This window comes from Papio anubis, chromosome 16 (assembly GCF_008728515.1).
Source record: "Papio anubis isolate 15944 chromosome 16, Panubis1.0, whole genome shotgun sequence".
Lineage (NCBI taxonomy): Eukaryota > Metazoa > Chordata > Mammalia > Primates > Cercopithecidae > Papio > Papio anubis.
The window spans coordinates 26,530,744-26,555,545 of record NC_044991.1 but is presented as its reverse complement, the minus strand read 5'-3'; the positions used below and the strand labels follow the sequence as shown (position 1 = coordinate 26,555,545).

Sequence of the window (24,802 nt, the reverse complement as noted above, 5' to 3'; positions counted from 1 at the left end):
TTAAGCATTTCTAGATTTTGATTTAAAGTGAAAGATGTGCAAGTCTTCCTTTTACTTGAACACTTAGAGGCCATTGTAGAGTTATTAATTGGCCTAATTTTAATATTTTTATGTCTCAAGGAATAGGGAAGCCCAAAGAGAGGGAGAGAGACAGAATAACTAGTCAGTGGATCATTCAGAACACACAGAACTTTATAGATTAAGTTCACTGTCTTATATGGGCACAGTTCATGGCACCCGAAAACAATTACTATAGTAACATCAAAGACCACTGGTAACAGTTATAATAATAATGAGAAAGTTTAAAATATTGCAAGAATTACCAAATTTGACCCAGAGACACTGAAGTGAGCACATACTGTTGGCAAAATGGTACCAACAGACTTATATGATACAGGGTTGCCACAAATCTTTAATTTGTAAAAAACACAGTATCCATGAAGCACAAGAAGATGAAGTACCATCTAAAGTGTGTCTGTATTTTCTTCCATGCTGTTAGGTGTCTTCATATAACCTAAGTTTTACATTTTGCTAGACAGACAATAACTTAAGTAATTTTAGAACATTGTAAATTACTTCCCCTTGAAGGATCACTTGTGCTTTGAGACCAGCCTGGGCAGCATAGTGAGATCTTCTCTCTACTAAAATTTTAAAAAAAATCACCAGGCATGGTAGCAATCCTCCCACCTCATCCGAGCTACTTGGAGGGCTGAGGCAGGGGGATTACTTGAGCCAGGAAGTTGAGGCTACTGTGAGCGATTATCACGCCACTGCACTTCTGCCTGGATGACAGAGCAAGACCCTGTCTCTGAAAAAAAAAAAAATTTTACTCCCTCTTTGATTATAGAACTTTCCCATGGATCAAGTTGATTAAATGGAGATAATTCAAACATTAAGTCAATTATTCCATGCCTCTTGGGTTCTTCTATATTTACCTTAATATATAGAGAGAAATATATATATACACAAATCAATTAATAATTTGAAGTTTTTTCCATTTGGTACTTAAAATGCAGGGGGAAATATGATATAGGATATCCTCATACATAAGGAAAATTCTTTTTGTACACTTGACAGTCTTTGCTACAAACCCAATTCTCTGCTTTCTTACTTCCTATGGACACTTTGATGACACATATGTATGGCTTGTGGGAGGCAGTTGGCTTTTGTTTCCTGTGAGACAGATATCTATCTGTTCCTTCCCTTTAGAAGCAAAGAGGATACTGGTTCTTTCATTTCAAGATCTGTAAATTAAAATTGGACAGCCTGAAATGCATAATCTTTTTGTTTGTTTGTTTGTTTGTTTTTGATATGGAGTCTTACTCTGTCACCCAGGCTGAAGTGCAATGGCACAATCTCGGCTCACTGCAGCCTCCATCTCCTGGGTTCAAGCAATTCTCCTGCCTCAGTCTCCACAGTAACTGGGATTACAGGCGCCTGCCACCATGCCCAGTTAATTTTTGTATTCTTAGTATAGATGGGGTTTCACCATGTTTACCAGGCTGGTCTCGAACTCCTGACCTCAAGTGATCCGCCCTCCTCAGTCTCCCAAAGTGCTGGGATTAAAGGCATGAGCCACTGCACCTGGTTTGAAATGCATAATCTTTTAAAACTGAAAGCCATATCTAATAGTGCTCTTAATTTGTCAAGAATCGTGTAAGAAGTGCCAGTGCCCTTTCCCTGTCTAGCTATAAATGGACGATCATGCCCATCCTTTGGAGCCAGCAGTTTTGGTTCAGTACTTTGGTCTCTGACTACTCACAGTCTGCAGAAAAGAGCAGGTTGTGACACTTGACTGGTTTATGAGAGCAGAAGCTGTTACGTGACACTTAGCACATACTGCTCCCAGAGGCCCCAGATGGATCATTAATGCTTGGAACGTGCGTGCTTTATGAAGAAGCCATCTAATCAACGGAGATAGATTCCCTAATACCCATATCATCTTTCGTTAACTCTCTTAAGAGTCACCCTAAAATTACTGTGCTGATCACTGTAATTTCATTAAGCATCCATTACAAAACAAGCCCTGATGAGTTTAGCTTTTATTTAACAAATACATTTTTCTCTTTTAACTTGTGCCCTGCCATTTATCATACATTGAAGCTTTAGAATAGTAGAATATTCATGTTGAAAATGTCTTGGCGTTCTGGTTTATTATCAGGTTTACAGATCTGGGACTGAAACCCCCACAAGGATAAATGGCTGCCTCAAGGGTATCTTGTGAGTCCAGGGCATTATGTAACCAGCTTTCAGTATTATTGCTTTAAGGGTTGCGTCTTTCTTTTTTTTCTCTTTTTTAAAAATCAGTGCCTGTGTTTATACACAATTATGTTTTTAATTTAAATATGGGACTAACTCTAATAATTTTTAAGAGCTTATCATGAGAAGTGGTAATCCAATTCCCTATTTCCTTATCTCTAAAATTTCTGCTGTTCAGAGACAACCACTTTTAATTTTTTTAGCTGTTGTCTTTAGGGGTTGATGGTACAAGGTTGATAATACAAGAATAACCAACTGGAATAGGGAAACTATTTATACTTTCAGTAAACTTTTCTTTGGTTTTAGATTTTATATCTAAGAGCTTGTGTTGCATCACTGTTTTCTTGCTCTGGAAAACCCTAACTGAATGTAATCAAGCTGCCCCTAAAGGTTGATTTGAGACCTTTATTTTGAATGAAAAATCTCATTGTTTTCTGATTAAATGCTGGACCTAGAAATGGATTGGTTAAATCTAAAGAATAATGAAATCACTTAATCTAGTACAAAATAGTTGTAATAAATGAACAAAATATTTTAGTACTGCCTGAAGTAATTTAATCTCAGATTAACATTGAGAATACAGTTTTATTGGGGGATGTACTTCATTAATATGTGGGCCACTGAAGAAAAGATTAGATATTTCTTACTGGAGATAAGTAGAATTAAAAGAATTAATGGGCTGGAATGGGTTTAGCAGGCATATATTTATGTGTTATGCTTTACTTGCATTCTAAGCTCTTTTTCCTAATATAAAAGCTAATAATTGGCCAGGCACGGTGGCTCATGCCTGTAATCCCAGCACTTTGGGAGGCCAAGGCAGGCGTATCACAAGTTCAGGAGATCAAGACCATCATGGCTAAGATAATGAAACCCCATCTCTACTAAAAATACAAAAAATTAGCCGGGCATGGTGGCGGGCACCTGTAGTCCCAGCTACTCAGGAGGCTGAGGCAGGAGAATGGCATAAAACCAGGAGGCGGAGCTTGCAGTGAGCCAAGATCACGCCACCGCACTCCACTCTGAGCAACAGAGTGAGACTCTGTCTCAAAAAAAAAAAAAAAAAGCTAATAATTTATCAAATAGTAAGTTCTGTGTCAGATAGTGTGCTGAGTGTTTAAACAGAAGTTATAGAAAACAAGTAGTTTCTATTCTCAGGAAGTTTATAGACTAGTCAGTAAAAAAAATATGAGTAATTAAAATTTAGTAAAGTAAAACTTTTGTTTATGGTTATAAAAGAATATCAGACCAAATCTCTGATGAGGCTACTGTAAAAACTGTTTAAAATACAAAAATAAATATCTTTGAAGGCATTGGGGAGTAACCAAGGCAGCCAGGTCAAATTTGGCAGGAGCCAAAATTGTAGAGAAAAATTCTATTGAGTCAGAGCCCATATTTACCCCTGCTTTTTTCCCTTAGGGCGGTGGCTAACTCTTCACATGGGATAGAGGCCAGACAAAGCAGTGGTCCAGTGTTTTTTTCAGAATCACTGAGTAGCAGGACTAAAATTTGAATTGAGGGATTCTAAGGCACCCAAGATGTTGAGGGTCCGAGATCCCAGGAAAAAGACAACCTCAAGAGTAATGAGGCCGGGTGTGGTGGCCCACACATGTAATAACAGCACTTTGAGAAGCCGAGGTGGGCGGATCACGAGGTCAGGAGATCGAGACCATCCTGGCTAACACAGTGAAACCCCATCTCTACTAAAAATACAAAAAATTAGCTGGGCATAGTGGCGGGCGCCTGTAGTCCCAGCTATCTGGGAGGCTGAGGCAGGAGAATGGCATGAGCCTGGAGGCAGAGGTTGCAGTGAGCCGAGATCACGCCACTGCACTCTAGCCTGGGCGACAGAGCGAGACTCCGTCTCAAAAAAAAAAAAAGAGTAATGAACTCAGCCAACATGGTGGCATATGCCTATAGTCCCAGCTACTCAGGAGGCTGAGGCAGGAGGATTGCTTGAGCCCAGCAGTTCAAGGTTACAGTGAGCATTGATCACACCACTGCACTCCAGCCTGGACCAACAGAGTGAGACCCCATCTCTTTGGGAAAATAAAGAGAAAGAGAGAGAAAGAGGATAGTTAACTCAACATTTGACTTAGCTTTTGCTGTTAAGGTATTTTTCAAATTCAGAAGGAGAAATTCAGTAGAGAGCTATTACCAAAGCCTAAAAAACTTAAGCACAGTTTTTCTTCTTATAGGAGTAGGTAGACAAAAAAAATTAGATTTCAAGGCCAGCCAAAGAGGAATGGCAATGGGAAATATTCCAGGCCTTCGGTTGAGACCTCAAAAGAATTATGTCCTACAAATAAAGGTTGACCAGAAGGTATCAGCTTGAAATCCAACTTCAAAATTTTGATTGGATGAGGTGATCAGCCCTTATTCTAGTTACCTGCCAGGAGAAACTTAGCCTCTATACTCTTTGAAACATGGTATCCTGCATTCCATCAAAATACCAGGCATGACTAGGCACAGTGGCTCATGCCTGTAATCCTAGCACTTTGGGAAGCCAAGGTGGGAGGATTACTAGAGGCCAAGAGTTCAAGACCAACCTGGCCAACATAGTGAGACCCTGTCTCTATAATTAATTAATTAATAAAAATACCAGGCATGCCAATAAGCAGGATCAAATGAATGAAAATCAAGAGAAAGAATGAGTAACAGGAAAAGAAGAGGTGATCCAGATATTGAAACTCTTAGATAGGTTTTTTAAATAACCAATTTATGAGTTTAAGGAAACAGATGAAGAGAGAGAGTTTTACCGGAGAACTGGAATCTGTAAAATAGAATCAAATGAAAATTTTATTTTATTTTTTGATTTTATTTTTTGAGACAGAGTTTTGTTCTTGTTGCCTGAGTACAATGGTGCGATCTCGGCTCATTGCAACCTCCGCCGCCCAGGTTCAAGTGATTCTCCTGCCTTAGCCTCCTGAGTAGCTGGGATTACAGGCACCCACCACTATGCCTGGCTAATTTTTTTTTTTTTTGTATTTTTAGTTGAGATGAGGTTTTGCCATGTTGGCCAGGCTGGTCTCTTAACTCCTGACCTCAGGTGATCTGCCCACCTGGGCCTCCCAAAGTGCTGGGATTACAGGCGTGAGCCACCGCGCCTGGCCAAGTGAAAATTTTAGGACCAAAAAATACATTAGCTTGAGTTAGGAACTCCCATACATGTGTTTCACAACTACTCAACACAGAGAAGATTTGTGAATTAGAGGATTGATCAGTAAGAAATATCCACAGTGAAGCACCGAGAAATGAAAGGATGAAAAAAACGTAGTGTAATGGAGACAAGGGACATAATAGAAGGGTTAAGACACATACAGTTGGGTTATACTAAGAGAAAAGAGAGGGCTCGGAGTGTCATAATAAAGTGCTAAAAGTCAAGGACAGTGAAAAAAATCTTTAATTGCTAGAGAAAAAAGATATTAGGTTAAGAGGAATAATAAGATTGACAGCCGATTTCTCAATAGATAACAAAAAGAAGATTTGTCAGGCCCATTCTGAAAGAAAAAGGAAGTTCTTGTAGCAGAAAGAAAATAATCCCATAGGGAAACAAAATTTCAGGAAGGAATAAAGAACAGTGGAAGAGTAAATGTGAAGGTAAATATATATGAATATTGACTGCAGTGTAATAAAAATATCTTGTTTAAAGATATATGTAGGTTGAAAATTTAAGATAAAATGGTTCAAAAGTTAGGAGGGGGACAGTAAATGTAATTAAGGTGTTGCAAGGTCTTTGAATTGTTCAGAAGGTTAGGAAATTAATTTGTCATAGACTGCATAAGTAAAGGGCTGCACACTGTAAATCTCTAGGGCTACACTCTACTACAGTTGACATTGGCTGCATGGAGTTTTTGAGAACTTAAAATGTGGCTATTCTGAATTGAGATGTGCTGTGATTATAAAACACTAGATTTTGAAGACTTAGAAGACTTAATATAGAAAAAAAGAATGTAAAATACCTCATTTAAAAAATACTGATTACATGTCAAAATGATCATATTTTAATATATTTGATAAAATATATTTATATATAGTTTTGACTTTTTCATTGTGGCTACTATAATATTTAACATCACATATTAACAAAGTAATAAAAGAATGGAAAATAAGAGGCTAATAGAAGATAAATAGAATATTAATACTTGATTCATCCAAAATAAGGCAGGAAAGGAGAGAAAAGGAACAAAGAACTAAGGATATAGTAATAGATGTAAACCCAAATATGTAAAAATCACATTATAGGTAAATAGGCTGAATATTCCAGTTAAAAGACAAAGATTTTCAGATTAAAAACAATAGACCCAACCATGATTTGTGTACAAGAGACTCACTTTAAATGGAAAGACTGAAAGTAAAAGAGTTGGAAAAGATGTACTATGCAAGCACTAACCAAAGGACTGCTGGAAGAGCTATACTAATTTCAAAGCATCATTTCTCAGAAAGAAATATTGCTAGAGATAGAGATTGTCGGTAATGACAAAGGATTAAAACAACAACAATAGCCAAGGCACTCTTAGAAAACAACATTGGAAGACTTCATGCTGCCCAGTAAGACTTTATAGGCACTTAGAGCACATCATAAATTCCTATGTATCAGGTAACATAGCCCCAGAGAATATAAAGGAAAACTGATAGAACTAAAAGGCGCAATAGGCATATTTGGAGATTTTAACACACTTCTCTCATTAACTAATAGAAAAAGCAAATGAAATTTAGTGGAGCTATAGAAGATGTAAGTAATGCTATTAACTACTTTGTCCTGACTGATCTATAAAACACTGCACCAGACAACAGTGGATTGCACATTCCTTCTAATTGGCCACAGTATATTCATCAAAATTGGCCACATGCACTCTCAAAAGATTTCAGTGAATTAAAGTCCTTCAGAGTAAGTTATCAAAATGGACGGGAAAATGTGATCTAATCAAATGAACAAAAGCATTTGATAAAATTTAAGTCCTGTTTATTCGTTTCAAAAAAAAAAAAAAAGCCCCACAGAAAAATTTCTAACAGGCCGGGCGCGGTGGCTCAAGCCTGTAATCCCAGCACTTTGGGAGGCCGAGACGGGCGGATCATGAGGTCAGGAGATCGAGACCATCCTGGCTAATACGGTGAAACCCCGTCTCTACTAAAAAATACAAAAAAACTAGCCGGGCGAAGTGGCGGGTGCCTGTAGTCCCAGCTACTTGGGAGGCTGAGGCAGGAGAATGGCGTGAACCCGAGAGGAGGAGCTTGCAGTGAGCTGAGATCCGGCCACTGCACTCCAGCCTGGGTGACAGAGCAAGACTCCGTCTCAAAAAAAAAAAAAAAAAAAGAAAAATTTCTAACAAACTGGGAATAAAGGGACTTTTAAAAAGATGATAAAGGGCATCTACAAAAAATAATATTTATAGTGAACATTAAGCTTAATGGTGACTTATTGAAAGCTTTCTTCCAGAGATGAGGAAAGAGACAAGACCCTGCTCTCATCGCTTCTATTCAGTGTTATATGTAAAGCTCTATTGGGAGCCTGAGGCAGGAGGATCCCTTGATGCCAAGAGTTTGAGACTTGCCTGGGCAACATAGTGAGACCCCCATCTCTACAAAAAATTAAAAAATAAAGTTCTAATCAGGGCAGTAAGGCAGAAAGAGAGGTCAGAGGAATAACAATTGGAAAGAAAGAAATAAAATTCTATTTCCAGACATGAGTATGATATAAGAAATACTAACAAAGATGCATGTAAAATATGAGAATAGGAAGCAAAAAAATTTCAGGATCTAGTTTGTTTTTTTTTTTTTTTGGAGATGGAGTCTCGCTCTGTTGCCCAGGCTGGAATGCAGTGGCGCTATCTTGGCTTACTGCAAGGTCCGCCTTCTGGATTCATGCCATTCTTCTGCCTCAGCCTTCTAAGTAGCTGGGACTACAGGCGCCCACCACCATTCCCAGCTAATTTTTTTTTGTATTTTTAGTAGAGACTGGGTTTACCATGTTAGCCAGGATGGTCTTTATCTCCTGACCTCATGATAGGCCCGCCTCGGCCTCCGAAAGTGCTGGGATTACAGGCGTGAGCCACTGCACCTGGCCCTCAGGATCAAATTTTTGTTAGCATTTAAAAAATAAATTATAGCTAGGCTTTGCTATGCCTGCAGCAGATTAGACATAGAATGCCTGATTTAAAAAGCTGATAATACCAAGTGTTGGCAAGGAAGCAGAGAAACAAGAACACTTGCACCCGCTGATAGGGCTCTAAACTGTTCTAGCCAGTTTGGAAAACTTTGGCAGTATCTGCTGAAGTTGAATAGTCTCCATAAGAATCAAAAGCTGGAAACAACCCAAATAATCATCAAGACATGAATGGATAAATGAATTGTGATATATAAGGTACTACAAAACAAGCCAAAAAAAAAAAAGAACAAACTGTTGCAACATGCAGCAGCATGGATGAATCTCACACATGTAATATTGAGCAGAAGCAGCCAGATGCACAGGAGTCTAAACTATGATTCCATTTAAATGAAACCAAAACAGTGGTGAGATTAATCTATTATGATGTCAGAATAGTGGTTATATTTAGGGAAATCGAGGGATCCTTTCTGGGATTCTGATTACATTCTGTATCTTGATTTGGGGGAGGCGGCTACATGGTATATTCACTTTGTGAAAATTCTTTTAGCTTTACTTATCATTTGGGTGCTTCGTGTATACTGAGCAAAAATTAAGGGAAAAAATTTTTTGGGTATTGTCAGGAATGTTGTCTCCCCAATTATCTGTGGTTTTGAGGTTTTTATGTCACATGTTTCTGATATTTTATACTTCTTCATTTATTCCAGATGATTTATTAAGATTCATTAGATTTCATTTTCTTTTCTATATAAAACAAATAATTTCTAATACTGTATTCGTTTTCTATTACTATTGAAATTACTACAAATGTAGTAGCTAAAACAACACATGTTTTTCATCTTAGAGTTGTGTTGGTTAGAAGTCCAACATGGCTCTTACTGGACTAAAATCAAGGTGTCAGCAGATTCTTTTCTCAAGGCTTTAGGGGAGAATCTATTTCCTTGCCTTTTCCAGCTTATAGAGGCAACCATGTTTCTTGGCTTGTGACCCCTTCCTCCATCTTCAAAGCCAACAACAACTGGTCAAGTCATCACATTGCATCACTCTGACCATAAGTTACCTGCTTTTAAGGCCTTGTGTGATTTGATTGGGTCCACCTGGACAATTCAGCCTCATCTTCCTCTCCTGAAAATTCTTAATCACATCTGCAAACTCTCTTGCCATGTAAATAAACATGTTCATAGGTTCCAGAGATTAAGACATCAACAGCTTATGGGCCTACCACAGATGTCTTATAAAGTTATTTTCTGAGAGTTGAGTTTCTCGGATTTAGTTGTGTTATTTTTTTTATAACTCCCATACCATACAACTCACCAAGTTGGACAGTTCAGTGATTTTTAGTATATGCACATAATTAGTTGTATAACCATCATCACAATAAATTTTAGAATATTCTCACCACCTCACAGCCCTAGGCAGCCACCATGGGTTTGCCTGTCCCAGACATTTCACATAACTGGAATCATTTGTGGTCTTTTGTCATTGGAGTCTTTCATGTACCATATTTTTGAGGTTCTTCCACGTGGCATGTGTTAGTACTTCACTCTTTTCTATAACTGATTTTTTTTTTGGTGGAGGGGGGACAGAGTTTCACTCTTATCACCCAGGCTGGAGAGCCAATGGCACGATCTTGGCTCACTGCAACCTTCGCCTCCTGGATTCAAGCGATTCTCCTGCTTCAGCCTCCCGAGTAGCTGGGATTACAGGCGCCTGCCACCACACCCAGCTAATTTTTTTGTATTTTCAGTAGAGACAGGGTTTCACCATGTTGGCCAGGCTGGTCTCGAACTCCTGACCTTGGGTAATCCACCCACCTCAGCCTCCCAAAGTGCTGGAATTACAGGCATGAGCCACTGCGCCCGGCCAGCTGAATGATATTTTATTGTGTGGATATATACCACGTTTTGCTGATCAGCTGATGGACATTTCCACTTTGGGCTTTGACCTATTAAAAATAATGCTACTGTGAACACTTGTGTAGAGTTTTGTTTGTTTTGTTTTTTTGAGACAGAGTCTCACCATGTCACCAGGCTAGAATGCAGTAGTACAGTCACAGCTCACTGCAGCCTTAACCTGCCAGGCTTGAGCAGTCCTCTCACCTCAGCCACCCAAGTAGCTGGGACCACAGGTGCGTGTCAGTACGCCTGGTTAATTTTTGAATTTTTTGTAGAGGTGGGGCCTTACTGTATTTCCCAGGCTGGTCTCAATCTCCTGGGCTCAAGCAATCCTCCTGTCTTAGCCTCCGAAAGTGCTGAGATTACAGACGTGAGCACCATGCTTGGCCTTTTTGTTTCTCAAGAGACAAGGTCTCACTGCTCTGCTGCTCAGGCTGTAGTGCAGTGGCATAGTCATAGCTCACTGTAGCCTCCAATTCCTGGGTGCAAGTCATCCTCCCACCTCTGCCTCCCCAAATAACTATGACTGCAGGCATATGCCATCACACCCAGCTAATTTTTTTAGTTTTTTAATTGTAGAGTCTTGATGTGTTACCCAGGTTGGGTTTAAAGTCCTGGCTTCATTTGGTCCTCCCACCTCAGCCTCCCAAAATGCTGGAATTATAGGCATGAGCCACTGAGCCCAGTTCATGAATAATACTTTTTTTTTTTTTTCTTTGGGAGACAAGAGTCTTGGTGTGTCGCCCAGGCTGGAGTGCAGTGGCGTGATCACAATCTCGGCTCACTGCAACCTCCACTTCCTGGGTTCAAGCAGTTCTCCTGCCTCAGCCTCCCAAGTAGCTGGGATTACAAGTGCATGCCACCATGCCCAGCTAATGTTTGTATTTTTAGTAGAGACAGGGTTTCACCATGTTGGCCAGGGTGGTCTCAAACTCGACCTCAGGTGATCCACCCGCCTCGGCCCTCCAAAGTGCTGATTACAGATGTGAGCCACTGTGTCTGACCAATAATACTTCTTAGTTTGTTGTTTACCTTTGGTTGATTTGCCCTAAAATGGTAATTTGTGACACTTTTGTCCAGGTTTATATTTGTGTTTTGGGAGGGGGGTTGGGTTTGTTTGTTTTTTTTTAGGGAAAGGATCTATCTGCCTCTTCGCTCTACCACAGCCAGACGTTTCCTAGCATGTGTCATTTTGGAATTCTTTCTTATTTTCCCCACCCTCTTTCCTAAGCAAGGAAAAGAAATACTTACCTTTATTCTCCCAGAATTGTGTGTCCCCCTAGATTGAAGAATCAATAGAGTAAGAACTAGTGAACAGATAAAAATAGCTCAGTCCTTCACAGCTTCCTTTGTAATAATACAAATAGGAGACAAACAGGAGAAAAAGGAAATGCTCTTTATAAATGGTAATGAAGTATTAAGTATGGTGCTTTATGGTGCTTGCTACCTGCACAGAGAGCAGGCATGAGATTGGTACTTGGTGTTACTCACACTCCCTTAGGCCACTACTCATTCCCACCATTTCAAAGCCTATGGGTTGAGTAGATTCTTAGAGAAAGGTGACTTTCCTGACCTGAAGAGATTGGGCCTGAAAGCACAAGTTTCTTCTGATGCTTCCTAGACACTACATACTGGAAAAGACAAGGGAATAGAGATGCTTCCTTTTCACTTGTGATCCCTCTTTCCCTTATGTGTCCAGCCTTGAGGGGGAATGTTATTTCTACTCATCCTCTACCCCTCCTTTAAAAAAAAAAAAAAAAGAGGACTTTAGTTTCCTTGCTGGAAAACATTCCAGAATGCCACTCTTCCTTTTCTCACCCTTCCACCTTCCTAGCAACCTCTCTTCATGATCAGTTAGGACTGGGCTAGGGGTGGGTGCGATGAGAAATGTTAGAGAAAGCTGGGAGTTCTTCCAGTAGACAGAATGCCATTAAAATAATGCATTAGGAATTCCTCATAGTCCAAGTAGAGCTTAGTTTAATTTCCTCTTCTGTAACTGGAATCTTAGGTCATAGGAATGACTTCCCAGAGTTAAAAAATAAAAAAAGGTGCTGGCAGTAGATAAGACTTTTGATCTGAATCAAATCTAGGTTGAAAGTCTAAATCTTTTCATTTTACATTGTCACTTGCATGGAAACTAAGTATACAGAAAGATCTTATTGTTTGTAAATATCACTGTGTTCCAGGGGTTAAAAATACTTGAACAAAGGGGAACAAGAATGGCCAGCCTTGCCGTCCCACCCATTCTTTATGTGGACTGTGTCTATTCATAAGTTCTCCACAGTGAAGCAATAAAAACTCCTGGAGTCTAATCATTTTCTTTCCTGATGACAAGATATCTTCATCCAGAAGGCTCAACCGTTGACCAAGAGCTTCACATTTCTTGGAGCCTCCAGGGAATAGAAATAGCTTGTATCTCAGGGCTCTTCTTGGGCGTGTGTTTTTTGGGGTTTTTTTTTGTTTGGCATTTTTTTTTTTTTTTCTGAGTCAGAGTCTTGCTCTGTCACCCAGACCGAAGTGGAGCTTTCTCGGCTCACTGCAACCTCTGCCTCCTGGGTTCAAGCGATTCTCCCGCCTCAGCCTCCCAAGTAGCTGGGACTACAGGCGCGTGCCACCACGCCCGGCTAATTTTTTGTATTTTTAGTAGAGACAGGGTTTCACCCTGTTAGCAAGGATGGTCTCGATCTCCTGACCTCGTGATCCACCCGCCTTGGCCTCCCAAAGTGCTGGGATTACAGGTGTGAGCCACCCTGCCCAGCCAGGCCTGTGTTCTTTACTGCACACAGCAGAAGTTAAGTGAAGGCTTTTCTGTCCCAGTGAAGTGAAGAACTCTTTCCTGTTTTCAGGGCATTCCTTTTAATGTCAAACATAGCAGCTGGGAAACAAAGTTTTCCCAGAATCACAGTGTACTTACTGCATTCTGTTTAAACATGATCTTGATAGTTACTATTAATATCTATTTCCAGAAATTTCAGGGCTGTAATTTTTAAAATCAGTTGCTAAGTGCCATTACCATAAATGAGTTTGATCAGTGTATTTTGTGTGTGGTAGATGGGACTACTCAGTCAAGGCTTTTCTCCCCTGGCTGACACAAATTAGATCTTCCTAAACAGGGGAAGGAGTGGAGGCCTCGCATACAGTACCAGTCCTTAAATGTTCATTTCACTCCCTCACTGTGAGCATCTTTCAGAGCTGCATTCAGGACCAGTACATTTGGATTTGAAAAGATAATTAGGAATGGCACCCTGGCGGAGGCATGGTCTGTTGGCAGCAACAGCAGTAGCTTGGATGTACCTCTTGTTACTTCACCAGCTAGATGAGCTACTGGAGGTGGTGGAGGTGGGCAGGCCTGAGCAGTTTGAATGGAACTCCAGAGGTTTGTCTTCCCTTTAGCTCAAGGTTTTGTTCCTTTTTCTTGCATTCTTTTTCCATTTAACTCCCACTAATGACATGGAGAAAACCTGCTGAATGTAATAAAATGGTTTGTTTGCCAATGCTCTTGGTTAGCTTTAAGATAATTGTCTCAGGATGCATTTCCTTAGATAAAATGTGAAGTACTTCATGTGAATCAGCACCCACATTCCATTCTCAGAAGTTAGAAGAAGTCAGACTTCAGACAGCCCCTAGGAATCACAAACGTAGGGCTTCCATTTCACATCTGCAAATCAGAAAGGGGCCATGCTTGCCTAAGACCATGCAATTGGATCTCCAAGCTCCCAGCCGCTGGCTCTTTCCACGGAGCTATCCAGCCTCCACGGCAGTGTCCCAGACTCTTCAGTAAGTTTCCAATAAGTAGGTATTTTTATTTTGAGTAATGCTGAGATACAGAAATCAGATAAGTAACATTTTCAAGAGCTGCTTAATTATTTTGCTAAAAGCAGAATCATTAAATTCTCTGGGTCAAATAATCTTTATATATCATCTCAAACAACAGGCACAGTTCTTGACTTCTTGCATCATGAGAAATCATTGTTTTCTTGTGCTTCATCCACTTTGGATGGGATGACAACATAAGGATGTGGCCTCCACAGACAAGTTGGAGTTCAACAGGTTGATTTCATTAGATACATGATTGCTCTGGATTTTCACAAATGAGTTTAGCCTGAGGTCATTCTGGCAATTTATGGTGACCTCTCCATTTGAGAAGCAGGTTATTTGTAAAGATGCCCTGTTGCTGCGTCATGATAAATGATTATGGGAAGGGTAATTAGCCATTAGACAACGTAGGGCGGGGGAGAGAGAAACTAGTTTCCTTTCTGAATGCACTCTTTAGATTCAATGAAAGGAGACTGGTTATCTATAAACACCACCCAGAACTTAATGGCTTAACATAATGACGTCTATTTATATCCTGAGTCTACAGTTTGGGTGGGGCTTAGTGGGGATATCTCATCTCATCTCCGGTCTACTCAGCTCAGTGCCACTGGAGGTGGAACTAGCTCATGGCTCCCTCCCTCACAGGTCTGGTGGCTGTTGGCGGAGACTTTCACTAGACCTGTGGCCAGAGCACTTCTATGCAGCCTCTCCCATATTTGGCCTGCGCTTCCTCAAAATGTGGTGGCCACATTCCAAGGACAATTGTCAAGAGAGAGAGAGACAGGCATAAGCCACCCCACTTTTGATGACACAGTCTTGGAAGCCACGCAGCATCTCTTCTACCATACTGTTTGTCAGGGCAGTTACAAGGGGAAGGAAATAGGCGCCACCCTTTGATGCGGCATAGCAGACTTCTGAAGAGGATGTGGGGCCAGAAATACTGCTGTGGTCATTTTTGGAAAATCCAATCTGCCACAGAGACTGTTATCTCTTACTTAAGTAACTAGAGAAGCTAATAATGTGACACTGACCTGAAGGAACCTTCTGATGCTTTTTTAATGTTGCCTCACAAATGAGAGGGAATCTGGGTAGATGAGGCAATGTGAGGGTGAGGTTAAGTGGTGGTGTGGGGAAGAATGCTACATGATGTAAGCCAGGTGTGTTTGCAGCTGCGGTGCTTTCTAGTGATTCACCTAAGATTTAGCTTATACCCTGGAACATACAACATGACTATCTGCCAGTTAACATCCACCCAGGATATCTTCCATCAGACATCAGCTTTTCACCGGGGTCCCTTGGACTGTGCCTGGACTGTATCCAGTTCTGCCATGGTTTACACCTGTACTACATTCAGTTAAAAAGCTCTACAGAGAGAGACGGTGCGGTACCTAATTGTGTTTGTGGCCCTGGGCTTCCTTTTTTCTAATAGTTGTATTGAGGGCCGGGCGCGGTGGCTTATGCCTGTAATCCCAGCACTTTGGGAGGCCGAGGCAGATGGATCACCTGAGGTTGGGAGTTCAAGACCAGCCTGACCAACATGGAGAAACCCCGTCTCTACTAAAAATACAAAAATTAGCCAGGCGTGGTGGCACATGCCTGTAATCCCAGCTACTCTAGAGGCTGAGGCAGGAGAATCGCTTGAACCCAGGAGGCGGAGGTTGTGGTGAGCTGAGATCACGCCATTGCACTCCAACCTGGGCAAAAAGAGCTAAACTCCGTCTCCAAAAAAAAAAAAAAATAGTTGTATTGAGGTATAGTTGACATATAATAAATTGTGTATATTTAAAGTTTACAATTTGATAACTTTTGACATACATATACATATATGTCACATATATATACCTGTGAAAGCTATCACCACATGATAGACACACCATCACCATGAACATTTCCTCTTGCCCCTTTGTACTCCCATCATCCTGCTTCTCCCCCACATCCCCCATCCCCACACAGTGACTGATCTGCTGTTGCTGTATATTGTTTGTATTTATTATAATTTTATATAAATATCATCGTAGTGTGTACAATTTTAGGGGAGTTCTGGCTCCTTTCACTTAGCACATTGAGATTCATTCATGTCATTGTGTGTAACCGTAGCTCATTTCCCTTTTTTCTCTGCGTGTTAGTCCATTTTTTGGGTATGCCACAATTATTAAGCCATTCAGCTGCTGGTGGACATTTGGATTGTTTCCAGTTATTGCTTATTGTAAGTAAAACTCCTACGAACATTCATGTGCAGGTGTTTGTATGGTGTCTTAGTCAGTTCAGACGACTGTAACAAAGTACCATAGCCTGGGTGGCTTATAAACAACAGATATTTATTTCTCACAGGCCTAGAGATTGAAGTCTGAGATCAGGATGCCAGCATGGTGGGATTGTTATGAGGGCATCTTCCAGGTTGCAGACTGCCGTCTTGTGTCTTCACATGGTAGAGATAAAGAGAATGAGAGAACTGTCTGGGGTCCCTTTTAAAAGCACACTAATCCCGTTCATGGAGACTACCCTCATGACCTCATTACCTCCCAAAGAACCCCAACTCCCTATATTATCACATTGGGGGTTCGGATTTCAACATAAGAATTTGGGGAAATAGGAGTATTCAGTCCATTGCATATGCATATGGACATCTGAAAAGTGGACTAGCTGCTGGATCATGTGGTAGGTGTAGTCTTCCAGACTGGCTCTACCCTGTCACTTTACCACCAGCAGTGAAGGAGAATTCTAGTCCTTCAAATCCTTGCCAAGACCATGTGGTCAGCCTCTAGACATTCAAAAGATGTGTAGTGCTGTTTCACGGTTTTAATTTTGCAATTGCCTAATAACTGATGGTATTGAACATCTTTCCACATGCTTATTTGCCACCATATATCTTCTTTGTTTTTGTTTTGTTTTGTTTTGAGGGATTTTTTTGAGATGGTCTCGCTCTGTCACCCAGGCTGGAGTGCAGTGGTACAGTCATCACTTACTGCAGCCTTGAACTCCTGGGCTCAATCAACCCTCCTACCTCAGCCTCCAAAGTAGCTGAGACTACAGGCATGCACAATCACACGTGGCTAACTTCTGAATTTTTGTAAATAGGGTTTCGTCATATTGCCCAGGCTGGTATCAAACTCCTGGGCTCAGGTGATCCACCTGCCTCAGCCTCACAAAGTACTAGGATTGCAGGCATGAGCCATAGCACCTGGCCAGAAATTCTTAATTTTAATGACATGCAATTTATACATTTTTTCTTTTATGAAGCATACATGTTTTTGTGTTGTAAATAAAAAATGTTTGCATAACCCAAGATCACAACGATTTTCTCCTGAAAGTATAATTTTATACATTTGGGTCACTTCCATTTTGAGTTCATTTCCCAGTACGATGTGAGATGTAGATTGAGGTGAACTTTTTGCCCTGTGGACTTAAGTTGGGAAGATTGCATGTGATAGAGTGAAGGATTTAAGAGCACCTTTAAAACAGCCTGGTCACGCTGACACATACTAGATGCCCCAAAATACCAGAGAGGAACTGAGGGGAAAGGAAGAGGACATGTCTTCTCCAAGGAAGGGATATTTCATCAGGGTCAATGACAGCTGCTCCAGAAAAGACAGAGGAAGAAGAGCAGATTTGTTTAAGAGACATTTTCATGGATTGCAAAGGAAAGGATTTGGGGATCCACACTTTTTATCTCAGTACTCTTCAGAGAAAATAATTTTTTTTTCTTTTTTTGAGATAGAGTCTTGCTCTGTCGCCCAGGCTAGAGTGCAGTGGCGTGGTATCAGCTCACTGGAACCTCTGCCTCTCAGGTTCAAGCAATTCTCGTGCCTCAGCCTCCCAAGAAGCTGGGATCAACAGGCATGTGCCACAACGGCTGGCTAATTTTTTTGTATTTTTAGTAGAGACAGGGTTTCACCATGTTGGCCAGGCTGGTCTTGAACTCCTGGCCTCAAGCAGTCCATCCCCCCTTGGCCTCTCAAAGTGCTAGGATTACAGATGTGAACAACCACGCCTGGCCCAGAGAAAATACGGATGGAAAAAAAAAGGCTTTGATCTTCTTGGGCTGGATGTTAGACCTCAAGTCATCAAGTAAGGCACAATTCTGCTCTTGGCCTTGGGTGTCAAATGACAGAGTGATTCTTTGGGTTTATACCTCCTGCAGGGAACTGTCAACAGATGCATCTTTGCAATGCTAGTTCTCTCCTTTAGGCATCTAAACTTGTGGAAAATTTTCTTTTAATGCTCTAAACCAGTCATGAAATATGTACTTAACACTTGCTGTGCACAACCAGAGAGGTAAATACAAGGAGGAATAGAATGCAGTCTAGAGCATGAAGAACTTTCTGGTTTTTTGTTATTGTTGTTTTTTGTTTTGCATTTTTCATTTTTGAGACAGAGTCTCACTCTGTTACCCGGGCTGGAGTGCATTGGCTCACTGCAACCTCCGCTTTCCAGGTTCAAGCAATTCTCCTGCCTCAGCCTCCTGAGTGGCTGGGATTACAGGCGTCTGCCACCACACCCAACTAATTTTTGTATTTTTAGTAGAGACAGAGTTTCACCATGTTGGTCAGGCTGGTCTCGAACTCCTGACCTCAGGTAATCCACCCGCCTCGGCCTCCCAAGTGCTGGAATGACAGGTGTGCCACCACCCCCAGCCTCAAAGAACTTTCAAGATTAATTCTGAAACATTATTATTTCCAGGTCTTTTAAAATTATGCCTTTTCCAGGGAATAACCTTTTCAACACTCCAGTTTGTGATTAAAAACACTCATTTACTGTACTGCATAGAAATTGAGTTTCATGTGGCCTCTGTACTTCTGCTGCCATTGTGTCCCTCCACAGGGTCCTCAATGCTCTTTATCTGGCTGTACCCTACTGTGTTTTAATTCCAAGGCAACAGCAAGAAAAGCTGGTAACCAACTCGTATGTAAAATGAAACCCCAAAAAATAAGTATGGGGTCAGGAGTAAAGTGCCACGCAGGGCTGCTCTGCTTGAACACTGGCTCTTCTCTGGGGTCCTGGTGACAGCCCTGTCAGTCACTTTCTTCCATATTTGGTCCAAAGTAAAGTATTTTATGGTTTCCCTTCATTATTTATTGTGCTAAAGGAAAAGTAAGTAAACCATTGAGCACTGAGTTGAGGGCTCTGGAGAGAAGTACAGGAGGGTGGTGCCACAGGTGTGCACCTTTTTTAGTTGTTTTGCCATTTTCCCTCTGCCAAAACAGTATCTAGTAGGTGTAGAAACTAATACACTGACAGATTGAAAAGAATGCTTCAGTTCCTGCTGTAAGCAATAAAATAAGTTCATCGTAAGGTGAGCACACTATATTGAGCATCTCTTTCCTGATATCATTTCCTTCCTAAGCTGCTGCAAGACCATGGTGCATTTCACATCCAGACTGCTATACTCAGATGGCCTGGATGTCCCAGGTCAGACTAAATGCACTGCCTGTGATTTCAGAAATAGGAAGTGTTGTGCCAGGGAAGACTAGTTGTCCTTCTAGGCTCCCATTCTGTCTCAGCCTGTGTCAGGTGCTTGGAGGGTGAGGTGTGTGGGTGATATTCCTCTGAAATACCAGTACCAAGAGACTAATGATGCATTCAGAAAGTGCATAAGGTTTCACCATCAATGCAGTGGTCTAAATCTTGCTCTGTGTTAAATTAATAAAATACTATAGTCTCAGTCTGGTACTATATCCTTTGTTATAGGTTATATTTTTCAAATATTAATATTTGAATGAGTCCAAATACATTCTTTGCCCATCCTGTCTGCTTTCTAAAGTGTCCTCATATATTTTAGCAGACCTCATTTTTAGAAGTGAAGCATGTTTTTTTCTTTCTCTCTTTTTTTTTTTTTTTTTTGAGACGGAGTCTCGCTCTGTCGCCCAGGCTGGAGTGCAGTGGCCGGATCTCAGCTCACTGCAAGCTCCGCCTCCAGGGTTTACGTCATTCTCCTGCCTCAGCCTCCCAAGTAGCTGGGACTACAGGCGCCCACCACCACGCCCGGCTAGTTTTTTGTATTTTTTTTTTTAGTAGAGACGGGGTTTCACCATGTTAGCCAGGATGGTCTCAATCTCCTGACCTCGTGATCTGCCCGTCTCGGCCTCCCAAAGTGCTGGGATTACAGGCTTGAGCCACCGCGCCCGGCCTTCTTTCTCTTTAAATTCTCTGGAGTTTGCTTCTGGATGCAGTTTTCTTACACCAGTATGTTATTCAGCAAACCTTTGTTTGCCTGAAGAGTGTGCCAAGTTTACCGTTCAGCACTTGGTCAAATTAAGCTCACCCCTGAGCAGCCTAAGAGAGAGAAGCAGAGTCATATAAGTGCAGTAAATTGCAGTCCACACCCTGGAGACCCTGTGACAGAATTATCTGTGGCTGCTCGCGGAGCCATCAAATCTTCATCTTTGGCACATGGTAAGATGTCCTGAAATTTGGGGGTACTGACTAGAGAAAGGGACTCAGGAACCAGCATAGTTGTCTTCTGGTGTTCAGAGGCCTCTCCTGGGGCCAAGGGTACAATCTTGTGTTTCACACTTTTTGTGTCGTAGAAAGTGGAATCAACACCATCTCAGGGGCAAAGAGCAGGGATTGGGGGAGAAGAGGACAGGATGTGTTGAGCTTCAACTGGAGGGCCTTACAGATGTCATTTTGTCAAATCTTCCTCATTCATTATTTTTTCCATTGTGCATATGAGAAGAGTGAGACTCATACAAGTTAAAAACGGTGTGCTCACAGTCCTACAGGCAGTACGAAGTGCCACCAACGATCAAAGCACAGATCCATGGGACTTTGAAACCTAGGATACTTCAGTGACACCACTCTGCTTTTCCAGTGATCTACAGAGACATGGCTTTCAAATCAGTATAAAGAATTTCCAAGGACTTAAAATGGAGGAGGAGTCAGCCTTGAGGAGTCAGCCTTGAAGCTTCTTCCTGTAACCACAAGGTTCTAGCATAAACTAAAGAGGCCTTTCTCAGAGAAGGCATCTGAACAGGGTTTCTTTGTAAGTCATGGCTAGTGACACCACTCAGATTCCACCACATTCATCTCTTTGAGCGTGAAGACACAATTGGTGACATTTGTCGTGAGGGTAAATTAAAGAAGGCCCCCCTGGATGTTTTGGAAGGCCTATTTTTTTTCTCCTCAAACACTCCAGTTCCCCTAAAGAGGCCAGGAAAGCTTTTGGGGGTTAGGATGAGGACACGACTCTGCCGTTACCTCCTTTCCTCCCTCACCCAGTCCATTCCTCAGAGCACGCACCAGGGCAGATCTTGCTTGAGGATTTCCACGAGGGTGTTTTTCAGTTGAGATTGCATTTTAGTGAGTAATACCCCTGCCAAAGCTAAACTAAATCTGTGGGAAAAGACAGTATTCTTTCCCAAGCTGCTAATAAAACTGCTCACGACATGCTCAGAGTTCATCAATCAGCTGTGACCCAGCCAGTGGCTCCTGCCTGACACCCATCTCTGCCTGGTGGCAGTTTCCTGAGTTATCAGAAAGCAGACATCATGATTCCTGTGTGCTTCTCCATGAAGCGTCTCCCTCTGGAGGGGGTTATGGGGACATTAATCCCTATCTCTTAGGGTGACATTGGCTGACCAATTTATTCTGAACTGTCCCCTCAAAACAGGTTCATTTGACTAAAAATTAAAGTTAAAGCATATTAAATCCAAAACATATTATACTATAGATTTTGTTTTTGTGAAGCTTCAATATAGTTGAAGCTATATCTGAGAAGTGTGCTTGCTACTTTGAGCATATGGGCAACGTAGTTGTGGTTAAATATGGCTGCTTCTCTCACAGAATCAGGGATGGCTTCCCTTTCTCGGGACTAGCCATTTACAGAGGATGACATATATCAGGTTCGTTTTGCCATACCAGAGGTGCTCAGTTTCAAGCTGACTAATACCCTGCCTCCTACCCTTAGCTGCCTGTTTATTTTTAAGAAATACACCTATTTTTAAATTTTTAAAGTAGAGCTATAATAAATTCTCATAGAACCCATGCTCATGCATCATCTGAGTTTTAATGTAACTTCTCAGTGAACACTCCAGGATAATTTAGTTGCTTATGAGATCCACCTAGTGTATAGAGTTACTGGGCATAAACTATACTTCAGAACATCTGGCAGCCTCTTTTATTTGAGTAAAACATATAACAAAAATTTGCCATTTGATCATTTTTAAACATACAGTTCAGTAGCATTAAGTGCATTTGCAATGTGTATTCATCACCACTACCTAGTTCCAAAACTAGATCACCCCAAATGAAAACCGCCTACCCATTCATCGGTCAGCCCCTTCCCCTCCCCAGCACTTGACAACCACTTGTCTACTTTCTGTCTCTGGATTTGACTATGGATATTCATGTAAATAGAATCATACAATATGTGGCCTTTTGTGTCTAACTTTCACTTAGCATAGTGTTTCAAGATTCATTCACGTTGTAGCGTATATTTTGTACTTCGTTCCTTTTTATGGCCAAAAAAATACTCCATTGTATGGATAGACCATATTTATTCATTTGTCAATCAGTGGGCATCTGGGTTGTTTCTACCTTTTGGGTTTTGTGAATAGTGCTCCTGGGAACGTTCCTGTACAGGTATTTGTTTGAACATCTGCTTTCAGTTCTTTGAAGTATAGACGAGGAGTGGGATTACTGGGCCGTGTGTTAACTCTGTTTAACTTACTGAGGAACTGCCGAACTCTTCCTCAGCAGTGGCATCATTTGCCATTCCCACCGGCAATGTCTAAGGATTCCAGTATCTGCATCCTCACCTCGTTTTTCTTTTCTTTTAAATAATGGCCATCCTAATGGGTGTGAAGTGTCATCTCATTGTGGTTTTGATTTGCATTTCCTTAGTGACTAACCGTGTTGAGCCTTCTCATGTGCTTGTTGGCTATTTGTATATCTTCTTTGGGGAAATGTTCTATTTACGTCCGTTGCTCATTTTTATGTTTGGGCAACTGGGCTGTCTTTCTCTTGTTGATCGAGTTCATGTTTGTTTGTTCTTAATGGAAATTTTCAAATATGCACTAAAGTCATTAGAATAGTAAAACAACCCTCCTGTACATACCCCTAGCGACAAGTCATCAGCACAGGGTGCTGTCACCACGCCCACCAGGAGGATTCAGAAGCAAACACCAGCCACTTAATGTCACCCCACACTTAGAGCTCACTCCTCATTGTGTCATAATCAGTTTGCTTGAATTAAGATCCAAACAGGATTCTCACATTGCATTTGGATAATATGTCTCTTTTAGGTCTCTTTCAGTCCGTAAATTTTCTTTTTTTTCCTGTCAGTTTCTTTTTGAAGGAACGGGATTGATTGTGCATCCTATAGAGTGACCCATATTTCAGATTCTGTTGGTTCCTTCCCGGTGCTGTTGTCTGTGGTATAAACTGGTAGGCAGAGCTGGAGGGTAGATCTGATTATGTTTTTGGCAGAAACACCTCAGCTGTGGAGTTCTGTCCATTCGCAGCAGGACTGGCTGCCTCTTTCTGTGATGTCACTGCCTCTGATAACGAGGTCAGTAATTCTGGGTAATTATGTCACTCCTTCATTAAGCTTCCTCTTTACAGGGAAACCCCTTTGTCAGCTGTTCAGCTGCCTTGACTATGGTTTGGTCAGAAAAGTTCTATCAGGCACTTGTTCCTCTCCCTTGATTTTCCAGCACTAAGGTTCACGAGTGGTTTCCAAGCCAGGCTGGGTGTGTCTTTGTAGGTATCACCATAAACTCACCAATGTCACATTTTAGATGTACCACCCCATTGTACTTAACACCTACCTTCAGGTTTTCAAATGGCGAGCCTTCCTCTTGGCTGTGGACTCGGATCACCTGGGGACCTGTAAAGAAAATTCGGCCCTGACTCGCCCACACCACAGCGTGAACGTCTCTGCCGTGGGGCGAGCATAGGAAAACCCCAAAAATCTCTGCAGTGATTCTAGCGCACAGTGAGGATTAAGGGTCTGTATTAGATCAAGAGCAAAGATGTGCAGGGCCTGTCTCCAGAGGCTGCCAGCTGCACCTCGGCCTCCTGCCCTGCCTCCCTTCTTGCTCCCTCTTTACCACGTAAGTACCAACACCTGGGCTCCATGATGAGCCGGGCAAGACTCTCCCTGAAAATGTGCTGCTTCCTCTTCCCCTTTCCTCCCCTTCCCTTCTCTCCCCTCCCCTGACCTGGAGCAGAGATTGGCCCTGCTTCAGGGAAAAGATGAGCACTGTGGTCCCCAGGGCAGCACCCTTAGATCAGCAGCTAGAGGACCTGGCCAGGTTACCTCACAGGCACCACTGGCCCCAGGCAGGTGCCTGTTCATCACTCCCAGGGCATCCTGTGTTTAACTGCCACTACCCAGAGATATCAATCAACAGCCTTGATGGTTTTTTGACTCTCTTTCAGACATTGTGTCTTCTCCCACCATACTATGCAGAAAAGGAACCTCACCCACCTCACTCAGGCTCCCAAACTCTGCCCCATAGTATGGGGGGAGGGGGGGCGCCGTGATCCAGGGTTTTGTGAGTAACTCACTCTTACCTCATGAGGCTGGGCTGTGATCCCCAGCAGGTTTCATTCTGAGTGCACCGGGTTGCAGCTCAACAGTGTGGTGCCCTTGTGAAGCTGGAGGACCAGTGAGGACCACCTCTGCCTGAGTGTGGACCTGGGGACAGCACTCTGCGCGGCTCAGACAGGCATGAGGAAGTGGATGCTTGCATGTGTCAGCAGAGCGATGAATCAGAGCCCTTGGCTT

At 41.9% G+C, this 24,802-nt stretch overlaps 1 protein-coding gene and 1 long non-coding RNA gene across 9 annotated transcripts in view; one reads left to right on the top strand and one right to left on the bottom strand.

The window, feature by feature from the left end:
* Nucleotides 1-24,802, top strand: part of SPECC1L (sperm antigen with calponin homology and coiled-coil domains 1 like) — a 145,103-nt gene that overhangs the window by 105,058 nt on the left and 15,243 nt on the right. The window contains exon 15 of one of the 7 annotated variants that reach the window (XM_021921839.2): nt 20,750-20,901. The exons of the other annotated variants lie outside the window; for them this stretch is intronic. Within the exon in view, the coding sequence (XP_021777531.1) occupies nt 20,750-20,770 (21 nt within the window). The 3' untranslated portion in view covers nt 20,771-20,901. Of the gene's footprint in view, nt 1-20,749; nt 20,902-24,802 lie in introns of those variants that run through there. 7 annotated transcript variants of the gene reach the window in all.
* On the bottom strand, nt 16,021-24,738 carry LOC116270754. Of its 2 annotated transcripts, XR_004178948.1 has the most exons (3): nt 24,589-24,701; nt 23,841-23,899; nt 16,021-16,492 (listed from the first exon to the last, which is right to left on the bottom strand). It is a non-coding gene; the product is annotated as an uncharacterized LOC116270754 (long non-coding RNA). The 2 variants fall into 2 exon arrangements; XR_004178949.1 differs by lacking the exon at nt 16,021-16,492 and having other exon boundaries at nt 20,200-23,899; nt 24,589-24,738.